Source organism: Hippoglossus stenolepis, chromosome 3 (assembly GCF_022539355.2).
Source record: "Hippoglossus stenolepis isolate QCI-W04-F060 chromosome 3, HSTE1.2, whole genome shotgun sequence".
Lineage (NCBI taxonomy): Eukaryota > Metazoa > Chordata > Actinopteri > Pleuronectiformes > Pleuronectidae > Hippoglossus > Hippoglossus stenolepis.
In genome coordinates this window covers 6791750-6813081 of record NC_061485.1, presented here as the reverse complement: position 1 = coordinate 6813081, position 21332 = coordinate 6791750, and the positions used below count along the sequence as shown (strand labels likewise).

The 21332-nt window shown below is 45.7% G+C and overlaps 1 protein-coding gene across 1 annotated transcript in view; it reads right to left on the bottom strand.

The window, feature by feature from the left end:
- The window catches only part of LOC118103543 (plexin-A2), a 74768-nt gene extending 54441 nt beyond the window's left edge, over nucleotides 1–20327 (bottom strand). The window contains exons 1-3 of the mRNA XM_035150616.2: nucleotides 19950–20327; nucleotides 7423–8767; nucleotides 4702–4884 (exon numbers count right to left, since the gene is read on the bottom strand). Of these exons, the coding sequence (XP_035006507.2) occupies nucleotides 4702–4884; nucleotides 7423–8646 (1407 nt within the window). The 5' untranslated portion in view covers nucleotides 8647–8767; nucleotides 19950–20327. The remainder of the gene's footprint in view (nucleotides 1–4701; nucleotides 4885–7422; nucleotides 8768–19949) is intronic.
- Between the last annotated feature and the right edge of the window lie 1005 nt (nucleotides 20328–21332).

Here is a 21332-nt window from a genome sequence, read left to right as displayed (position 1 = left end):
AACACTGTCGTCCTGTTTCTTTTTCCTACATCACTGTGCTCTGCAGAAACATTTCCTCGGAAAATCAATTCCACTCAACACCTGTTATATGTTTAAGGCCGCCACAGGGTAAGCAAAGGTATGATGTCATTCCACACTGTGATTGCTGCACATTTACCTGTTACAGTAGCACAGAGATAGAAAAGCGTATATGTCCTTGAAGAGGAATGGAACATAAAAGATGCGGCGATGATGTTTGTTATCTGTACTTTTTGGAATTGGCTCAGGAAAATGTATTGATCAACAGATAATAATCAAATTCAGGTACAATAGTGATTTATAGTCAGATTTCCATGTTGGTTTTGAAATTTTATTAATGACCATTAAGCGTAAAGTATATCAAAGGTTTACTGACTCCCTACGACCCTGGGCACCATCTTAGATTAGCTGATAGTGATCTTCTGGTTGTTCTTATTATTATTACAGTGTGGGATGATATTATAATATGTTATTGGGCCTCTCAGCGGTTCTGGTAGATGCACAATTAGTTTTAAGCTGTTTTTTAGACATGTCCTGCGGAGGGTCTCCGGAGAATTGGGTCCAGATTTTCTCCTCAGTTTGCCTTTCACACATGCACAACGCAGTGCGAGGTTCTCTGCACGGTTCCCTAGGAACATCAGTCACTTTCTATTCTGAGTTTCTTTCATTTCAATACAAAAGGTATTTTTTTATGAGGGTAATAGCTAAGCAACCACCTCTCTGCAGGTTGTATGATGCGGCTGAGAGATGCACGAGAATAATTCTGATCTGATTTGATCGGCGTGGATGATTCAGTTTATTCAATCCATGTTGAGAATTCAGTATTTCAGATGAATATGTAACTCAAATGAATTTAAATCAACTCTCTCTCTGCCTCCTTTGAGGATTTATTGACCTTCTACGACTTTTGATAATTTTTTCAATAATACCCACGTTATGTATATTTAACATGTTGTGTTTCTGGAGAATAGGCCTTCATGAAAAATGCATGGTGTGTATCTCAGGCTGGGCTCAGCGGCTTTTTGAGCTCAGGGACACGTGAGCAGAACCACATAGCATGAAACTCTACTGAAGATCCCTGTAGCAGTAAATGGTTGAAACCCTGACGTGACTGCGCTGACTGAAATGCTAATCCTGCCCTCGGCGGCTCCCACTAGAATTGTAGTATATTTTGCTAACAAATTGAAACTATGCCATCGGTGCCACTGGAAGTTGTACGTGTCGGCGCCTCCTGCCTTGAGACGGGAATAGATTTGAATAAGGATCAGTGAGAGATAATCACTTTTACCTGGATTCACCTCATTAGCGTGCATCATGCAACATGCAGAAGCCCCTTTTGTATTCAGAGTTGCCCGCAGGGTCACATTACTACGCTCAAATCAACCACCTACGGCAGGAAAACTGCCGCAGACAGTGATGGAAATGTCGTTGTATCAGAAACACGAGGAGCCTAATCAAGGCATGTTGATGGACACTTCCATATGGAGCCTGGTCGGCGAGGCGGTCGGTTATCCCCGTGACCTTTCACCCCGGCTACACCCTTCCTGTGGCAGGCTTGACCTTTGCAATGGCCCTGCTGCTGGAATGATCCATTGATGGCATTTATTGTCATGCCCCATTCCCACTCCGCTGTCCATTTGGGGGTGATGGAATAGGATTGGAGTGGTGACCCTGTGCTCCGCGGAGGCTCCTGGGAGTCTGAGTCACCGTTGCATGTTCACTCAGTGTAATGACAAACTCTGGCCTTAAGACACTCGGCACTTAACACGGTTATGACGGATATTTCACTCTGCTCACCAGAGCCATTCCTTATTTCCTGAGCACATACAACACATTATATTCCTCCGTGGTTTTCTCGGTCCACCTTTCTTATTCTGTCTCTCTTTCGTTTTCTTGTTTAATGTCTCTGTCGCTCGACCCGAGTATCTGTTGTTCTGCTATTTTCTCCCCTCGGTCAATCTCCTGTCTTTCTCTCACACTGTTTCTCTTTTTTCTTTGTCTCTTTCTGTCAGGCTATCTTGTCATTTTTCCCCCCGGCGCCTCATCCGATGAAAGAGCTGCACTGATGCTATCGCCTCTCCCAAACCGGATGTGTGTGTGTGTGTGTGTGTGTGTGTGTGTTTGTTTGTGTGTGTGTGTTAAGTGTCAGACAGCATGCTCCTCATAAGACTGACGCCCGCAGGCTAATGTCACAACAGTCAGCTGCACGCTGTATGACTGTGCAGTATAAAAGAGCCCTCGGTGCTACCAAGTCAGTCCAGTGCGATCAAACACTGACCCTTATAGGACGGTGACTATAATGTATCGCTACAGTACGTTGTTGTGAGGAAGCATGATAGACAATGAGCTGAATCCACTTCATGAACCTCGCAGATATAGAGGTCATGTTATTTCTGCGGGTCTTGTGTAAAAGGAGCCAACAGATGCCTGTTTCCTGCACGTCGGTTTAGGAACAGAGATTAAGTAGAATGGCCCAACAGTCCACTTCAATTTAATCAAGCTCAAAGACTCATAGATATCAGCCCCCTAAATATGCCTGATGTTTTTAATCAAGATCCATGAATGATTGCCTGAGAAATCGATGAGAAACAAGTGATAAAAAAAACTCCTGGATCTTCCCTCCTTTGTCTGAATCTGTGGAATAAATTAATGGCTTCTGTCTTGGCCCATTCTTTTACCAAGACTGGCGAAAAATCTGTTCAGTAGATTTTGCGTAATCCTGATGACAAACAAACCAGCAAACCGACAGGGGTGACAAGAACCCCCCCCATCCACTAACACTATGTCTGGCTGAATGAGTTAAACTAAACAAACCCCAGACTACGAAACATGAGTCATGAATCAGCTTGATGTAGTCTGAACGATACTGAACCTGAACTTTAAATAACACACCTTTAATGCCTTAAACTCCATGTCACGTAATGCACCATCTGTCCAGGAGGAATACACCACAGAGATTCATCATCCGAAGCTGTTTTTTTGTGTCTTTAATCCATTAACACAAATTAACACCATAATCTGCCCAATTAGCGACCTAATTAGCATAACTGGTTAAGTATAATATATCACGATGGCTGTGGCGGGACATTATGCAGCGGAACAAAGGTGCAGTGATCACGCGGCACTGGGCTCTCGGGCGAAAAAAATGAAACGATGTAAATGTCCATCCGTGGCTACTTGAGCCAAAACTGAAGCACTTGTCATGTCCCTTCAGTTCTGTTGTATTAGTTGAAAGAAACACGACATTATGCAGCTCCACTGCCTCTAAAGTCCTCCTGCTGGATTTCCATTCGAGTGGCTTTCAGCATTACGAAGCACTTAAATGGCCACTTCTCTGATTCCGAACGTCATGGCTGAGGACTTGAGGTGAATTTTTACATGTTTATGCAAACTTGTAGGTTTTTTTTGTATCCAGTACGCTGATTCACGTGTACTGCTTTAAATATATATAGCATATGAATATCTAGAATATCCTCATGACGCACAAGAAAACACAAAGACTGTAATTATAATTTACTCATCTAACAGATCTAACTTGTGTTTTCCTTGTTTCACAGACTATTCGATTCTAAAGTTATTTTCGGATTCTATCGGATGTTTTGTGATTTTCTATTTCCTGGTTCTCTTAAGACATACAACTCTTAAGTCGAACTTAAACATATAATGGAATACTTCATTAAAATGCCTTCAAACGACCGGACCCACGTTGTGTATTTTGTTCACTTGTGCACCTAAATTATCAACTTACAATGTCAACACCCAGAGAAATCCACAATTTTATTCAAGGTAACACTACGTTTCATTCTGGTCGCCGTGGTTCATCTTAACGACAACTCCCATGATCCTACGCTTCTTCATGATGTCGTCTTTAGTTATTGTCTTGATTGCGGGACCCCTAGTGGCCAAAGTTACATGTTATACATTTAAGAGTCTTGAGTCTACCCTAAGTTTTCCTACCTGGAGATATTCCACATTTTCAATTTCAACAAATCCAATTAAAAGACTAAAACCAGCTAATGCATTTATACTATTAAAATTGCCTGTGTTGCCAGTGCCTGATCCAGTTTGTTCCTCTGTGCCACACACGTCCAAAGTCTATTAAAAACACATCAATAACCCACTGTTGCACGGGGTGACACATCCCTTCATCACAATGAACATGGGTCCTGTAGTTTATTTTGAGTCAGTCCCATATGCTCTTGTTCTGCTGCCTCACTCTAGGTTTATACAGGACAAGACCAAATCTCCAGCTGGAAATAGGCCACGACAAATGTTCAGTGCTCAGCTGTTTTCAGAAGCTACTTGATCCATATAAAAATAAACTTTGGCCTGTTTTTAAAGCCTATTGTCTTCAGTAAGAACAAATAAGGAAGAATTTACAACTATATATATATATATATATATATATACTTCTGGTACAACCATCAGAAGCAATGTGGGGTTAGATCTCTATCCCAACGACACTGACACGTGCAGATTCAAGGAGCTGGGAATCGACCCACCAAGCCATTTCAGTTTAGTGGTTGACCCGCTCTACCTCATGAGCCACAACCGCCAATTTGTCATCAAAGAGCCTGGCTGCATTTGAGAGTTATCAACTCACCAAAAACAACCAGACAGTCCCTGAGTGTATTATTATGGAAACAGACTAATGGCTGTGAAGTGTCGGCGCACTGTCCTCACCTTCTTCAGCCGTCCACTTCTGGTGCCCAGGAAGACCACACTGTGTCCATTGTAGTTGTAGGAGGTGACGGAGGTCAGCCTGTCCCTGCTCTCGGTGAAGACTGTCTGACCCGACACCAGCTGAGAACCCCCCAGGGGTTGGTTTATATCCAGGCCACAGAAGTGATCATCGATGGGAACAGGCTGCATGGAGAGAGAGGAGGGGGGGGTGAAGATGAAGAGAGTGTCAGGAGAATGAAGGCAGATTGTTTTAGAGACAAATGTGGGGAGGAAATCAGGAGAATAGGTGAAAACAAGGAGGGATAGAAAAGGTGAGAGAGTGAAAGGAAGGAGCAGTGAGGATGACAGAGATGAGGAGGGGAGATGAGGGTAACGAGAGGGGGGGAGCAACATAAGCAGGAGCCGGAAAAAATGACTGCGATCACTGTAGACACATGCAAATATGAGAAGAGAATTCAAACTGACTTCTGCTAAGCTTAACATGCATTAAGTGCACAATCTTCAGGGGTAGAAATCGTTACCTCAAAAGGGTTCGGGCCGCTGCGTTTATCAACAAGCCTCGGAGCGCTCGCATTTCGCGGAGCAGACTAATTGCTGATGGCAAACACGAGAGACGCTGTGTGTTTTGCGGCCGTTTCTGTGAATTTTTTTTTTTTCAGATCGCTTGATCCGACATCATACAAACACGCAGCACAAGAGATGTCAGGTTTTGATTAAGCATCAAAGGGAGCTGCGTGCTAAGCAGTCCTCTTACATCTGCTGAAATGCACCTCAAACCTTTGCTAATTGTCAGTCACTCAGTGTGTAAATCTACCTTTTTAGGGCAGCTAATTTCTCCTTTCACTTCCTGCACTTCCTGCATGCACATATTTTGCCTCGCAGTGCTTTTCCTGTTATCAAGTGACGCTCCTGAGCTTCACTGAATGTGATCGGTGAAGTGATCTCAGCGTAAACAAACCTCATATCTCACCAGTGCCCTGCTCTTTCTCTTGGTGCCTGACCTCCAGTCTTGTTAGAAGAAAAACATCTGTGAAATCTGTTTTAACGTTGTTGGGTTTTTTTGCGGCCCACAAAACTGCTGAATTTTTCACGTCACATCTAAGATAACGCCTGGAAAGGAGCATCAGAAACTGTTACCTACATTTCAGTGCTGAAATAATATCACTTTTAATCTTGGGGAGGCCGTGTGGGTTTGTCGGTCAGTTGTTCCGACCATTTCTCAACAACTGCCTTATATCTTTCAGTCGTTGTCTCCAGTGGATTAACCCTTGTGACCCTAGTGATACCCATCAGGTTGATGTTTGGTCTTTTGTGAAATGTTTCCACAACATCATGAAATTTGATACGGACATTCATGGTGTTGTGAGGATGAATCATACGTCGCTCTCAGACTCGACTTTCTCCTAAAATTTTTCGGCAGCGCTGTAGACGATAGAATCCACATTTCCTCTGGACATTTTCTGGAACTTTTCCTGCCGGCCCTCCAGTAAAATACAGAAGAATACAGCAGGAAACTTCCCAGCGAGTGGGGATGTTAATGATCGTCTAACAGGCGACGGACACAAAAAATTTGAAAACAAAATCAATACTAATATCCCAGAATGAAAGAGCAGCCATACACGTAGAAGATGAAGACAAAGATGTCCAATTGGAAAGAGAACCTGATTGTTACAGACATTTTCCTGTTATTGTGAACACGTCTAAGAACACGTCTAATCTCCTGCATCGTTCTTCATATGTGAAAAGGCAAACGTCTGAAAACGTCTCAGATTACTCAAGTGATTTTTTGTGTTGTGTCTTGATACCTGCTCCTCATCAGCATGTGTGCATTGTCATTGTGAGCAGTAGTATTTAGCTTAAAGCTTCTCAGATCCTGTAGACTCGTGTTATTTGGCACTTTGATGCATCCGTGTAAACATTTTGCTGTTGATCTGTCAAACTCAGTAATTAATCATTTAACCAAAGAACGACATCTTAACAAAACTGAGCCGTAGCTTTTCATTTTTTCATTTTAGATATAAAGCTGTTTGGTTAACTCCGCTGCGAGAGTTAATTATTGAATTATCATGTATATCTCTCCTCCCTCAGTTGCCATCATGAATAAAATTACATCTTCCAACATGCTGGAACGAACGTACATGTTGGGAACCACCAAAGCGGTGGATGTGATGAATATCATTGTTTTCGTGGTTCACTTTCAACTCCTTTCCATGAAAGCCGCTCATTATGCAGAATTATAGCTTTCACAAAGGCTGCAGACTTGGACATTTACAAGAAAGCCCTTTTTCTCAGGATCAAGAACAGGTCTCAGAGGGCTCGAATACTGCTGACAGCATTCGAGTGCACAAGGAAGGAGATGGGGAGAAATGGTGGAGGGGGTCAGTGCCCAAACCCCTGAATGAAATCAAAGCTCCACACTTCTCTGATTAGCATTGTGGAATTAATCTCCTCCAGCTCTTCTGCTCTCGTGGGATCCTGAGAACCTGAATGGTGACATCAGCACAGTGATGGCGCTCTGCCTATCAGCTATTTAGGCTCCAGTGCATTTCACAGAGGAGGAGACTCAAAGAGCCGGTTCCAGAGCTGCTCGCCACCATGTGGGTTTGTTAGTTAGTCTAAACATGTGTGGACGTGAATGTCTACAACTCTGTGACCAGAATTAGAGGGTGCACAACATGATGTTATGAGCGTCGTTCTCTGTCTGTGTTTCTCTCTACCTACCGCCTTGGTGCACTGCACGTCCTTGCCCAGCAGCCAGTGCAGCTCCAGGTTTCCTTCTCCCTGGTAGCAGGACTGCAGCCGCTCCTTGATGCGTGTGTTGATGTCTTGGATGGTGAAGACGCAGAGGGCGGAGTGATCCGGAGGGTCGTGGTATTGCTTCTGTCCCTTGGAGAACACAGCAAAGACCACGTCCTCCTGAACACTGATGTTGAGCGACCTTGCCAGGACCCTGCCGGGCTTGGTCAGGTACGCAGCCTGAAGCAGGCGGTACTCCTCGCCTTTGTGTACGCACCCCACAGGAAGTGACACGTAGGAGTGGAACCTCTTGTCACCTTTGCAGAGGCGGATGATGCGAGAGGTGTAAAACAGGTCGCCAGGGGAGCTGCCCGCAGGCATCCCGTTCTCCGGGGTCTCCGGCTGGACGGTCATGAAGTAGACGAAGCCGCCGCTAGCAAAGCCATAGATGTAGTAAATATCAAAGTGGGGGACGAGTGCCAGTGTGTCCGAGGGGATTTTTATGAGAGATGAAACAAAGTCAGTGTGAAGCTCATAGTCCAGCATGGCCGAGGACTCTGGGTCACGAGGGAGCTTGCGGCTGGAGATGGTCGGGAAGTAGTCCTGTTTCCCTCCGACAGCCGTGCCGATGTACAGAGTGGCGTCCTGACCCTGCGAGGGCACGACCACCCCGTACATTGTCCCCGTCTGGTTGTCACTGGACAGGTAGTGTTCCTTCTTATGTGTGGGCTCCACGAGGATAAACAAGTCGTCCAGCCTCATCAGCTTGCAGACGCCCTGGTAGAGGCTGCCACAAGCCAGCAGTCGGTTGTGAGAGTAGTCGATGAGCAGCAGTTTGTTCACGTTGTCCGTGGAGGCCAGAGGCTCCGAGCAGGGCTGCACAATCAGAGGAGGATAACAAGCTTTGTTGTCATACTCTGGCCCTGTGTCATGGGACACCAGGAGGGTGAGATTAGACGACAGCTTGTAGATTCGGTTTACGGCTCCGATGTACAGAGCCCCAGTGGTCTGATGCACAGTCAGGTGGTTCAGCGACCATTCCCTCCTCTCTGATTGGAAGGTATTCAGAGTCTGTCCAACCGTCGTCTTTTGATTTACTGAGATCAGAGTCAATAGCCACAGTGCCAGGGGCCACAACATGACCTTTGGAGGGCCGTGACCTTTAGTGGGGCCGCAGTAAGTCCATCCTTTATCCAAGCACGTCCCCATTCCCGAACAAACACAGAGCTCACACAAAACCCCTGGGAATCGTGTAGCAGCGAGGAGCAGGATTACGCTGGAAAAGATGAGCTGAGGTGCAGTGTTCTCCGTAACTGATCTTCACATCATTCTGAAAGAGAAAACAGAGACATTTGTTTTTAAACTGGAAAGATCCTTGAATCTTTTCAGAGGGGAGCTGTGCGTTCAGGGTGTCATTAGACAAAACCTTGTTTTCCCCTCGATCTCTGCTTAGTCAGAGATGCGTACTTGTTTCTTTGATGAGACATCAAAGAAACAAGTAAGCATTTGTTCAAACTGTCTCCTCGTATGTAGTGGCCTGAGAGATGGTCCAATATCCCCCTTATCGACAGGGGGACTCATTATATCTGCCTGTCTGTGAGAGGGAACTAAGTGTGGCCTATTACTTGAACAAAGCAGTGACACATTGTAGCCGTGCTCTCCCTCTGTTTGGGTGGCTAATTAAATGATCCAAATGTATTAATTATGAGTCCATATTTTGGGCTCCCTGTTTTCCTCTCTCCCCTCTGCCTTGTTCGTTTAAATGGTTGAATCCGAGAGGAATTAATCACTCTCCACTGCAGCCGACATTCCTAAATTAATCAGGCTTTTTCCAGGGACGGCAGGGAGTCATTAGAGATTTAGAGCCAGGCTGCATCCACGCTCACACTTCCGTGTTTAATTTCATTAACATATTTTATGTAGATATTTCCAGGAGGAGGGGGGGGCAAACAATGCCTCTCAAATACATGATGGACTGGAGGATGGATGGGTTGGATGCATGGCAAAAGATGTGTGATGCATTTACAGCTTTTGTGTCCCTTGTCATAACCATTGTGAGATCAATGTTTTCATCTGATGCAAGGTGCTTTTACCTGGAAATCAAGACGGACGACAGCAGAAGCATTGTGTTAAAGTGGCCTCACATGTGTTCTTACTGCACCGAAGTCCGTTAATGGAGTAATAAAACTGCCTGCATAGGAGGACAGACCATAAATTAAGACACCAACACCATCCTGAATCCTGTGTGCGTGCCGCTGGGAGCTTCTCCAATCTGCCTCCCAAAGGTTGTTTCTATCTCCCCCTTTGTCCTCAACTGTGCCAGAAGCTCCTTCACACTCTTTTAATGATATTTAAAAAATTAAATAAATAAATAGTATTCCTGTCTGAGTCAAATGTCTTAAAATGGCCTTTATGGATTCGCTGCCAAATGCAAGACGACTTTCGCTCAAAGGCAACAGTTTTTTTGGCTGGAGCTAACGCAAACAGGGTGTTTTCTCAGTGAGACTTCCTGGTATAAGTAAAGGTTAAATGAAGACAGCCATGTCAGAGCCTAACGCCGGGGTCACGAAGCAGTGGGTGCTCTCCGTTGGCGCGCTGACAGGACGTCCGGCTGGGTTGAGCCGGAGCCAGGGATGAAGCGGATGGACTGACACTGAGCCGGCTGGGTCGACTCCAGCTTCCACTCCAGCGTCTCCCGTCCATCTGTCCCCACCGCACTCACACCGGGGGAGAAGTCGCTCGAGTGTCTCGACCTACTCTGCTCAATTTGGCAGACCCAGTGTGTGAGCAACTCCTCCAGTAATTGGACACCGAAGAGTAATATGTTTCACACACTGTTTCGCTGCGTCTGAATCTGAATTCGCTTTTCTTCATTTACAACCAACAAACACTCCTGCACTCCGACATGAATCAATCTCAGTGATGCTCCGATTTTCGCTGTCTGTATCTGTCTCTGCCGTTAATGTTGGATGAAAGCTTCTTCATTTTTTTTCTTGAATGGACACAGAAAAATCGGTGTTTTATTAGTTCTCTGAAAGCTGAGATTTGGCAGAACACGTTGGATCTAATGGATTCTGTATTTTTGGCGAAACGATGTCCAGTAAATTCCCCCTGAAAATCCCTCAAATCATCTGCTCTGCAGGCTGATGAGTCCCTGAACCAGTTCTCTGTGTCGACGTTGCCACAATTCTCATTCTCATTTGTCCTTTTCATGTGGAATATGCAGATGAAAAGGGTATTCACACATTTCAGAAATGCTTTTCAGAGGAGGCAGTGACATCTGAATGCTTTGACGGCTTCTGCGTGAACTGAAATATAAATTCTTTGCGGTATTCACACACGCTTGTTTTTAAATAAACCAAATAGATGAAATTACTGGTCACTGGAAACCTTTACTCTGGTGGAGTGCAATCCTTTTCTCCTCAGCTTTTTGATGCAGAATGTTTTGGTGTGAAAGGCGACGCTGGAATGAGATGCAAGTCAACAGAGTTGTTTAAAAGTGGGCGTGTTAGAACACAGAAATCTGACTCAATCCTTTGTGCGTATTCTCGTGCTGCCACAAGAAGAAGTAGAGAAGTGAATGTTCTGTTCATTAAATCAACCCGGAGTGTCGCTGCCTCTGCTTTGCAGCAACCAGCGGACATTCCTGAAATAACCCAGCATATTTCCAGGTGACGTGCTTCGGTGTAATTTGCATTGTAGTCTCGTCACAACCTGCAGCTCTGTCCTGTTCCCGACTGGAAATAATAAATACGACGGTGCACTTGAGGTGCAACAGCAAATAGCAGAACAAATGATATTTGGGGAGGCAGGCTTGAGTCTGGCATGACCTTAAACAACAGACACCAGCAGTGCCACCCAGAGGTTAATTCAGTGCTGAGAGTCTCCAGTCGAACCCTAAGAGGAATTACAAAAAGCGGGGAGAAAAACAAGAAGATGAAATAGGAAGTGCTGGTGGCAAACGGCGCCGGGCGAACATGCAGGCGAGCAGCAGCAGCCTCGTCGTTTCATTCATTTCTGTTCTGCCGGCTTTGGTCACGTCTAAGGCGTGCAGTCATGCTGCTCAGTGTTTACCCTGGATTATAGAGACAGCTCTTCGCCCTGCACAGTCCTCCCCGCTGAATTCTCCGCCTCGCCACTCAGACACGCTCCAGCCAAGACATGACTCATTCACACTCGCGCACAGGAACACGGTTTGCAGGGGCCTCTGGGGACACCAATCACAATCGCAGCGCGCAGACGAAGGGAGAAGCCGGCCTCTTGTGCTGCACAGGCTCGACCCCTTGACCTGGATCACGATCAGTGGAACCAAATCCATCCCATGGGTTCAGCTGTTATTGGGGTGAAATGCTGTCAGAGCGTCTGCACTGCCCGGTTAGCCATGATTCATGGGACAGAAGGTTTTTTTTTTTTGTTTCAGATCTCTGTTTTGTTTGACCCATCTGCCATCAGAGATTAACTGAAATGTACATATGGGGATATTTCTATTTTAAACTGTCCATGCATCACTGTCTCTGTTGACTCAAATCTGATTGTTCGGAACTCTGCAAAACATTTTCTTATGATAAATTTAACACATTTTTAAAAACACTAATGAGCACTCGTGGTATTTTGGGATTATTTGCACGTTTTCTGTTTCAGAGATGACTTCACACGAGTGGGTTCATAATAAACCCAGTGGATAATTTAACAAAACACTATCTTTAAGTTAAAACTATCTGTACTCTTGACATTTTCAGGATATTACATTTTCCAACAGCGTAAAGACGACCCCGTAAAAGAAAGACAGATTTAGCACAAACATCACGGATCATCAAGTGTTGAACTTCAACTTGTTTGCGTTTTGGATTATAGATTCGTGTGCGAGTTCGGGAGCTCGGTCGGCAGATGATCTTTCTAAAGGTCAGAAGAAACGTCTCTGTTCTCACACTTAGTCAACAATAGGAGTCATTGTCGTCCACGTCAGAGGTGATAAAAAACTTTTTTGTTGCTGTTGTTTGATTTTCTTTTTTTTTGGCGGCGGCGTAGATTTATAGAAAAGCAATAACGCTGTCAGACAGTGGGGTTGGAAAGGTGAAGTACAATGGTCATAACAGCATCTGTCCTCATAATTACAAGCACAGACAAGTGTGTTTTTTGACACATGGCTGCTAATGGAAGTTAATAAAGTTCCTCCTCTGGGGTGATTTCAGATTCGTTGAGGGAGCTTTTGGCTGAAGCACTCCTTCTCGCTCTCCTGTACGCTTTTATTAGCACTTACAGTGTGTAAACTCCTAGGGCCTGATGGGATACTTTTGTCTGGGGGGGTTTCTGCAAATCTACACGGACGAGTCAATGTTGGGGGGAGGGCCAGCATTGTAGGCATTACAGATGAATGAGCTTGGAGGGCGCCAGCCGCAACAGAACTTGACTTCCAAATGAATAAATGAAGGCAATTAGTAGAACTGTTTACAATGTTGTGGAGACAGAAGTAGGTCAAACGTGGCAGAGACAGGCGGGAGGAGGGGGCCGGCGAGCCAGAGCCAGGGGCTGTCGCTGGTACCTACAGTGATGAGTCGGGGAATTAGGACATGAAAATGCCGTCTTTATTAACGATGACTTTTAAGTGAATGTCATATTGGATCTCGAGGGAGTGGTGTAGGGTTTATTAGTAAAAGCAACATTTTATAATCAGTCCAGCGTGTTTTATCTGTGGCTGCGTTGTGGAGGGGCAGCCCAGGGCGAGGGGCCCCCGCCTCCGACACAAACGCGGGCCTCTGAGGGCACGATGTGCAGCGTGGATGCTCATTCTGCACACACCCACAGGATATCAGTGGAATTCTGCGACAGTTGGCCTGCGGTTAATTTTCATCATTATGTTCTACAATGTAAATTCAAACAGCAGCGCATCCTCCGGACATCTCCCTCCGTCAGGGAGGAACAATCTTACAACCAGTATTTGGATAAATGGCACAATTTCTTTCATATGAGTCCGCTCCTCTGGAATGGTCCGTGTGTGTGTCGGTATGGTTTCATATTAACAGAAACAAACCGTAATTGCTTTTTTTTTTTCATTCTTGTTGTTTGGTTTATTGGTCAGCGCAGATATTGCAGCCTTTAGGACTCTCCAGCCAGCCACTAATTTTGATGGTGGAGTAGCTGAGGCCATCTGCAGGGAACGGTAAAGCGGCACTATGTCATCGCAGCACGCTCTGCTCCTAATAACTGCAGGATACTGAGAGGGACCTGGGCAGAGGGAAATGTGACATAGGGGACCAATTCCAACACGTCGCCACAACACAGCCAGCAGCCTCCTCCGCAGTGCATGCCATTATCTCAGGGCAGATGCATTATACATGCAGATACAGAACCATATATCTGAAATTGCTGTTAAGAGCAGGGACCAGATGAAGGGCACTGCTGCCACAGTCAGATTTAACCATGCATGCCTTTCTCCTCCCATCCCTCTCCACAGCTCTGTCTGCTCGTCCATAAATCTCATTGTCGTTCCTCCCCGCTTAATGGTGACCTCAAGCAGGCTCCCCCTCAACCAGCCGAAGCCCTCATGTTGCATATATGATGAGCGCAGAGGGGGAGAGTCAAAGTGACCCCCAGCACCGTGATGAAAACCCATGCAGCTCGAGTGCAATAGAGGGTCTTCTATAATTCAGCAGCCGCAGAAGAAGACAGAGCGAGCTGCGTTTTCTTCTGAGCCACACAGAATGTGCGTGAGAGCCGAGCTGCAGCGGCCGCCCCGGCGCCCCTTGTCCTCAACGTCACTTAAGTGCGAAAAAGAAGAACAAGGCATAAACAGAGGAGCCCAACTGTGGCTCAGAGTGATCTGTGGACAGTGCGGCTGAAAAGAATAGAGAATTAGGTCGGTGAAATGTGAGCTCTCATCTCAAGCCTTGGGACGAGCAGAGAACACCTCTCCAGTTGTGCTCTTTTGTACCAAGGAGCATCTCTCAGCCTTCAGACTAACAGCCTGCTATTCACTCTCTATTGCTGTAATTTCACTGTATGCTGCCATCTTCTGAGTGTCTGTCATTTTTTTTTTTCATCTGAGCTGACATTGCTCTTTGTGGAGAAGAAAGCTATATTTCTGCTCCCACTGATTCAGTTACAGATGTGCAGGCCTGTATTGCTTTTGCATGCTAAATCATGGAGACCTGACAGAGAAAATGCATTGCATTTGGCAAACACTATAGACCCAAGCAAGTTTGAAAAATAATCAAACACAGCGAAGCAGGGGATCCATGTGAGGCTGTAAAGCACATATGTCCGTATTTCCCACACCACTGCACACAGAAATCAAAGAACCCGCTCCAAAGAAGCATGTTCTCGGCTAACTCCCTCTTTGCCCATATGGCTTCATGGGATGGAGGATGCCAAGGTTGGAGGTAGCTGGCACGAATAATTACGATCAAAGAAATTACGGTGCAAAAGGAACAGCTGCTGCATCCACTGCTGACAAATCACTGTGAGCGAGAGGAGACGCCGATTGACAACGCGCGAGGGGGAGAGGAACAGGAAAGAGGAGGAGAGACGGCGCATGTTCCACGATACAACAACTTTCCCTCTAAGTATCTGCGGCTCCAAAACCCATTTAACATTTAATCCGCAGTGCAGATAAGGCCTTTGGTGGCCATTCACCCAAAAGCTGTGCAAATACAAGCATCTGCCCAGATTATCTCAGTCCGCCTCCACGGTCGGCCCAGCGTGTCCCTAATTTTAACCTATACTCTGAAACTCTATCCCGCTTCCTCTAAGTCTCTGACTGTGATTTGGGGTAAATGCATTGAAATGTCCACAGTTCTCAGAAATAGAAATAGCCTGGTTAAAAAGAACAGTAGCCCTGTGGGCCAGAGGTCTATCAGGACTGCAAACACAGGTGAATTTCTTCAAATAGAAATTCACTGGAAGGCAAATGGGACACAGTTTTTTTTACAAAAGCTCCTTCGGGTTTAAGACATATTGGGGAAAAAAGTAAAGCATCTACAGTGAATGGGACTTGATCCTCAAATTAAAATTTAATTCTCCAAACTCTATTAAATACCGTCCCAGGTGGTTTGATGGCTGCCAAGGGCGGAACGCGTCGGCAGTGTCGGATGTAGTCCAGGTGCTGTGGGCTCGTTGGAGGTAGAACCTGATGGGGACCATTTTGCAGATGTTCTCACTAAGCAGCGACACTAAGGGCGAACTGATGGCTCAGATTTGGAAGACGGGCCTACGAGCAGCTCGTTCCGCAGATGTTTGCTGAGTTGTTTACATTTCCACTTTGTGAAAATGTATATGTTTGGTTCATTATAGCTTCCAGGTGATGGAGGCAGGGGAATGGATTCCACCTTTTCCATCTGTTCAGTTGTTTGCTGGGTGGTTGACAAAGACAGGTGTATAGGGATCTGATATTTCCTGTGAAATGCCACATTTTGCTCGAAGGTTGTAGTTAAACAAACACCACAGAATGTATCTGGAGTCATGGATCGTCACAGTAAAGCGCCTGCTTAGCCTCTTAGCAGCATTTTTCATGGAGAGTAGTTGCCACTCTCTCTGTAGTGCCAAGTCAAAAGGGAAAAGCAATTATAAAGATTTCTCTTATCTATTAAGTTGAAATTGCATAAAACCCAACATTCTTTAAAAAGCCTCTGTGCTCAAATTCAGCGTTTTAGGGAAGTTAACAGTCTTAATGGCTGAATGGGATGTTTTTTTAAGGGAACTACTGGTTTTATTATCCACTGGAGATCCCACCTTCTTCACTAACTCACATGCCATGAAGTAAGTATGAATCTTTCATTTTCTACAGATGAAAATTGGTTTTGAGTTAGAGGCGCTTGCTGAAATTGAGGGAAAGGGTTTTTAAGCGATGAGACAGATTTGCCCTCACTCCACCACATTAAGAATGATTTCCATCCATGTTTTATAACATATTCCATGACCAGTATTTTCATTTCTCTTTCAAATTGTCCCATGACTCTAATCTTTTACATCATGAGATGTATGAAATCGAACTACACCAATAACCAGAGCGGCCACAAATGACCATTTAATGGGTAGCCTTCATAGACCATAAATAAAGATGGACGATGCATCGCCACCTACAAATTACTGACTACTACTAAATGACTACAGCTAACTCGGAGATGATTCAAGTTCACTTTTTGGAAGCTGTCATGTGGTCCATCTTTCTTTTAGATTTTGTTGTAAAAAGGTCCAGTGAGAAACGTGACATCCAGACTTTTCTGATCCATAACATGAGTCAAGCTCTGAAAACACTGAAACCTTTATTTCCCATGTTCAACTTAAGAGCATCTGTCTGTAAGACCCCCCGCTGCCTTATAAAAAACAGTGTCGTGAATCACATCCCCCAAGTTTGAAGAACGGTTTCCCCAAATCCCGATGGCATCATCCAGGCTTTTTTCTCAAGCCTCCTCCACAACCACAGATGACATTTTACATCTGTTCTCATGAGCTGAGTCGTGATGAGAAAACTGCTCTTTGTGTATAAAAACACTTTAGAGCCTCTTTGAGAAAAAAATGCAAGTTCTGCAAACTTAAACATGATGTGTCAATACTTTCCCAAGAACAAGAAAAACTTCATGTGACGTCCCTCAACTTTGTCAGCTTTTCTTTAGGACCATATGCCGTCTGCCCGAAGAAAGTCAAGCAAAACACACACATCAGCAAAGTTATCGCACTGTTTGTATCAACGCCGGTGTGACAATCTGGAGGCGATGCACCATATTGCAAGACCGCCATCCCTGCATGCTGAGCGCTGCCAAAGCTGCCATCTGGTAGGTGAGCTGCACGCTTTCCACTTGTACCTCTCCTCCCTGTCACTTCTCTCCTCCACCGCCACCTCTCTCTCTCTCTCTCTCTCTCTCTCTCTCTCTCTCTCTCTCCTTCCCTCTGTCTGCTCCTATCTTTATTAGTCCCTCTCACTCCCGCCTCCTTTCTATTTCCACCTCTCACTCTCCATTCCACCTCTGCACCCTCCCTGTTCTCCACCTTCCTCTCTACCTGCACATCCGCCTCCCTCCAGGCCTGGATCGCATGCTGAAACAAGCTGAAGTGTGAAGATTGAAAGAGGGATGAAGGGGGGAGATGAGTTGAGACAACAGCGTATCGGCAGTGATTGATGATCCGCAGCATTTTGTTCTCTCTTTGTTTCTTCCTCTCTTGTCAGTGTCAGTTTAATTTCACATTTGTTGTCTCTTTTCTTTCCGGCTATTGCATTTAATGAACACACTCCGATGCACAGACAAACCAAATGCTCACACGTACAGTACGACAAGCACATGTGTATGAAGACACAGACGTACAGTAGAGGTGCACACACAAAACACACACACTGGGGGCTCTCCTCCTCCTTCCTCCTCGGGCTGTAGCATCTGAACAGTCGTGTTTAATCAGCGTCTCCGTGGGCAGCCGGGGTAGCGGCTGGGGGGGAAGGGGGGGTGGCGGTTGGAGGTGGGGGGTCTCGGGCTATGGGTAGTAGCAGAGAGCTGCTGTGCACTCACACACCGTGTAATTGTGTTACATACACTAATTCGCCTGTTGTACTATCACAGCAAGCGCGAGTGGCCCCGGCCCCTGACCCACATCCTGCTCCCTGATATTCAAATGACCCCAGAATCAACGTCAAGGAATTGAACTGGAGATCATTTCAATCAAAAGCTGTTATTTGCAATGTAGTGTTGTGTTCCTGATTCCATCCTTTTTTCTTTCTTTCCCATATATAATCACATACAAACAGTACAGCCCATTAATCTCCGCGAAAGTCTGAGATAGCACTTAAATCACGGCGTGAAAATGTGCCTGAAAATGACAGAGACAGATGTTCTGAATTACTTCACCTACACTGGTTTTGGAATCGCCTCCAGGATCAAGAGTCTCCAAAAATAATGCTGCAAATAAACCTGCAATCACTCTATATTCAAAATAATCTTGAAAAAAAGGGGAGTAAAAATATTACACTCAGCAAATAGGATTGTTCTTTTTTTCCTCAATTCAAATCGGCTTGTATTTGATGTTTGCCTCTGAAATTTAAGTCGCCACCAATGACGCATGGATTTTTTTCTTGTGTCCCTCAAAGCCTTGAAAAAGCAGCATTTAAAAACCTTATGCACAACTTTTCTTTCTTTTAAATCAAAGTTATGGATGATTCACAGACTTCAGATTCCATTATACTGATTGCCTTTAAAGCAGTTCCAGGGGGAAAGTGACCACATCTCGGTCTGTTGCTGTTACACAAAACACAACCGTCATCCAAACAGGTTATATCGTGTTTGTGTGGCAGCACAAGTATCACAGACGGATATCTTAAAAAGCCGGAGCATGAAAGATCAAAATCATCTGCGTATCCACAAACCACAAGGACTAAGATGGAACATATGACTTTTTGTCATTTGGGATAAAGTGACTCTTTAAGAACTGGTCTACTTCAGGGTCTGCTGTGGTTAACCCTCAGCTGCATTACTAACAGAAAACCATCACATGAACAGGAACCGTCACAGCCCCGGACCTCAGTTTCATTTACAGTCAAATGCTGCACAAAAAGAGGCACTGAATTAATGCGGAGATTCATTTAAATTCTATAATTAGCAGGCAAGTGGTTAAGTGCTGGAGCGCCTGACTGGCATGGACACGAACAGAGAGAAGCCAGTCCATCTCTCTCTCTCCCTCTCTCTCTTTCTCCCCCTCTTTCTCTCTATCTCTGTTCGAGGCTTTACCCACTCTGGAGGGGCCAGGAGAATAAAAGCTCGTCCAACTGGCCGGCCAGATAAGCCAGAGCACACAGAGAGGAGAGGGCTTCATCTGGTCTGCATGAGTGGTGAGAGGCAGAGAGGGTCCAGCAGACAGCCCTCCACCACCCTGCCTCCAGACCGCAGCTCGAAACAAAGATTCACTCTGTCAGCAGCATTGTTGCAGCTGGCATCGATACAACATGTGTGTGTGTGTGTGTGTGTGTGTGCTTTAGTTTCTCCATCTGGGAGCTCCTGCCCAGTCTTATCAGGGTCCCAGTGGCTCCTGCTCTGCCAAGGCTGCTGAGCTTCAGCTGCAGGAGGCAGCAGCAGCAGCAGCAGCAGAGGACAGACTCTCTCCAGACTCAGTTCTTCACTCTGCTATTCTCCCGGTGGCCAGTTATCTGGTGGCTGCCACACAGAAAACCCCACATGTGTACAGACTTCTGCAGAAATCTGCACATGCAGGCGAGCGGATTCATCCCACTGATGATGAAATGATTTGTAGCACACCCACAGAGCAGCAGCTGCCTGTGGATCAGATTGGCACTGATGCTGAGGCGTTTTTACAGCCGCTCTCTATTCGGCGGCATCTGGACACATCTGCAGGTTGTAGCAGGTGACCAGCAGATATGATAACAACACAAAAACACCGCGTCTTCCCGTGGGCACGATGCCACCGCCGTTGCGTCCACGGTGCGTAAAGTCTCATCCAACTTTACGCTCATGCTGCGCGCTACCTCTCAGGCGGATGCTGCTGCTGCTGCTGCTGTAAAATGATAGTGTGCTCACCTTGAAACAAGAGGAGACTCGTCCAGGAGGAGAAGCATCAGATCCCGGGTTTTCTTTTTTTTGCGGTGCTGGAAGGTCCCGCGCGTCTCGGTCGGTCAGTCAGCGGATGCGTGCGGACGCCAGATGCCAGATGCAGCGAGATAAACTGCCGGTTAATTCATCCCTATGGGCGCTGCAGCCCGTAAAGTCACCCGGACAGCAGTGAGCATCTCCCCCGTCAGCCGCTGAGAAGGAGACGGTGTCAAGTGACCCTCCCGCCTCGTTCAGGGATTGATCATCTTTCTGTAACTGGCTGCCACATAACCTCCCTCCCTCCTTTTCTCTCTCTCTCTCTCTCTTTCTCTCGCTCTCCCTTCTCTCTCTCTCTCTCTCTCTCTCTCAGTGTGTGTGTGTGCGTGTGTGTAGATGCCGGTGCTACACATGAAGTCACCCATCAGTTCACTTGCACCTCACGTAGCAGTGTGTGCGCGCTTTTTCAGACCCAGCCTCCATCCATCGCGTCATCCCCTTTGGCACAACTTGCGCGCATTGCAATATATTCTATGGGTCCTTTTAAGGGATGAGAGTGTTTGTAGATTTTATACAATGAGGGGAAATACACATGAATAATTAATGAGGAATAACCAATACAGTCACAAGAGAAATATTCTGGACTTTGAAGTGAATATATATGAATAGAAATGGGACCTGGTCTGTTTGTGCTATCAGCTGCTCACAGGACGAAGATGATGTCAGTGTCTGAAACAGAGCTATTTGTCAAATTGATCGTTATCGTCATACGTTGATGTGTTGACTGACCTGCACATGTGCAAATAGAACATACGTGTGGTCTGAAACATGAATCCTCACATCCTCTGAAACGAATATGATGACAAATGTGGTTTGGGAAATGTTTTAGAGTTTGATTTTGTCCCTTCGGTCAGTCAGCAAGTAAATAACAACACCAGACCCACCTCTGACAATAAATTCATGAATGTTTTATTTCCATCCAGAGTCCAGATGAATGCACACAGCTGCATGCAGAAGTTTCCTTTGAAACACTGCCATCTATAGGCGGAATCATGCAGCCACACACTGAAGCAGTGACAGAGGAGCTTTGTTGAAGAGATAAAGAGTCATGTTTGTCTCTTTCCACCTCAGGTGAAGGATGAAATATGATTCTGACGGAGATGTAGGAAGTTGTGTTGTATCATTGTCTTCAAAGGAACAAATGCACAGGCTCCACACAGTCAACAACGTGTCTCTGATACTCACCACGGCCACAGAAACTGCTGACGTAGTTGAAAGCCACTTCTACAACACTTATGACAGTTTTCTGGGTGTTGATGTGTGTGTGGGGGAGGGGGGGTGTACATTGGGTCCATCGCCCAGCTGTCTGCTCCT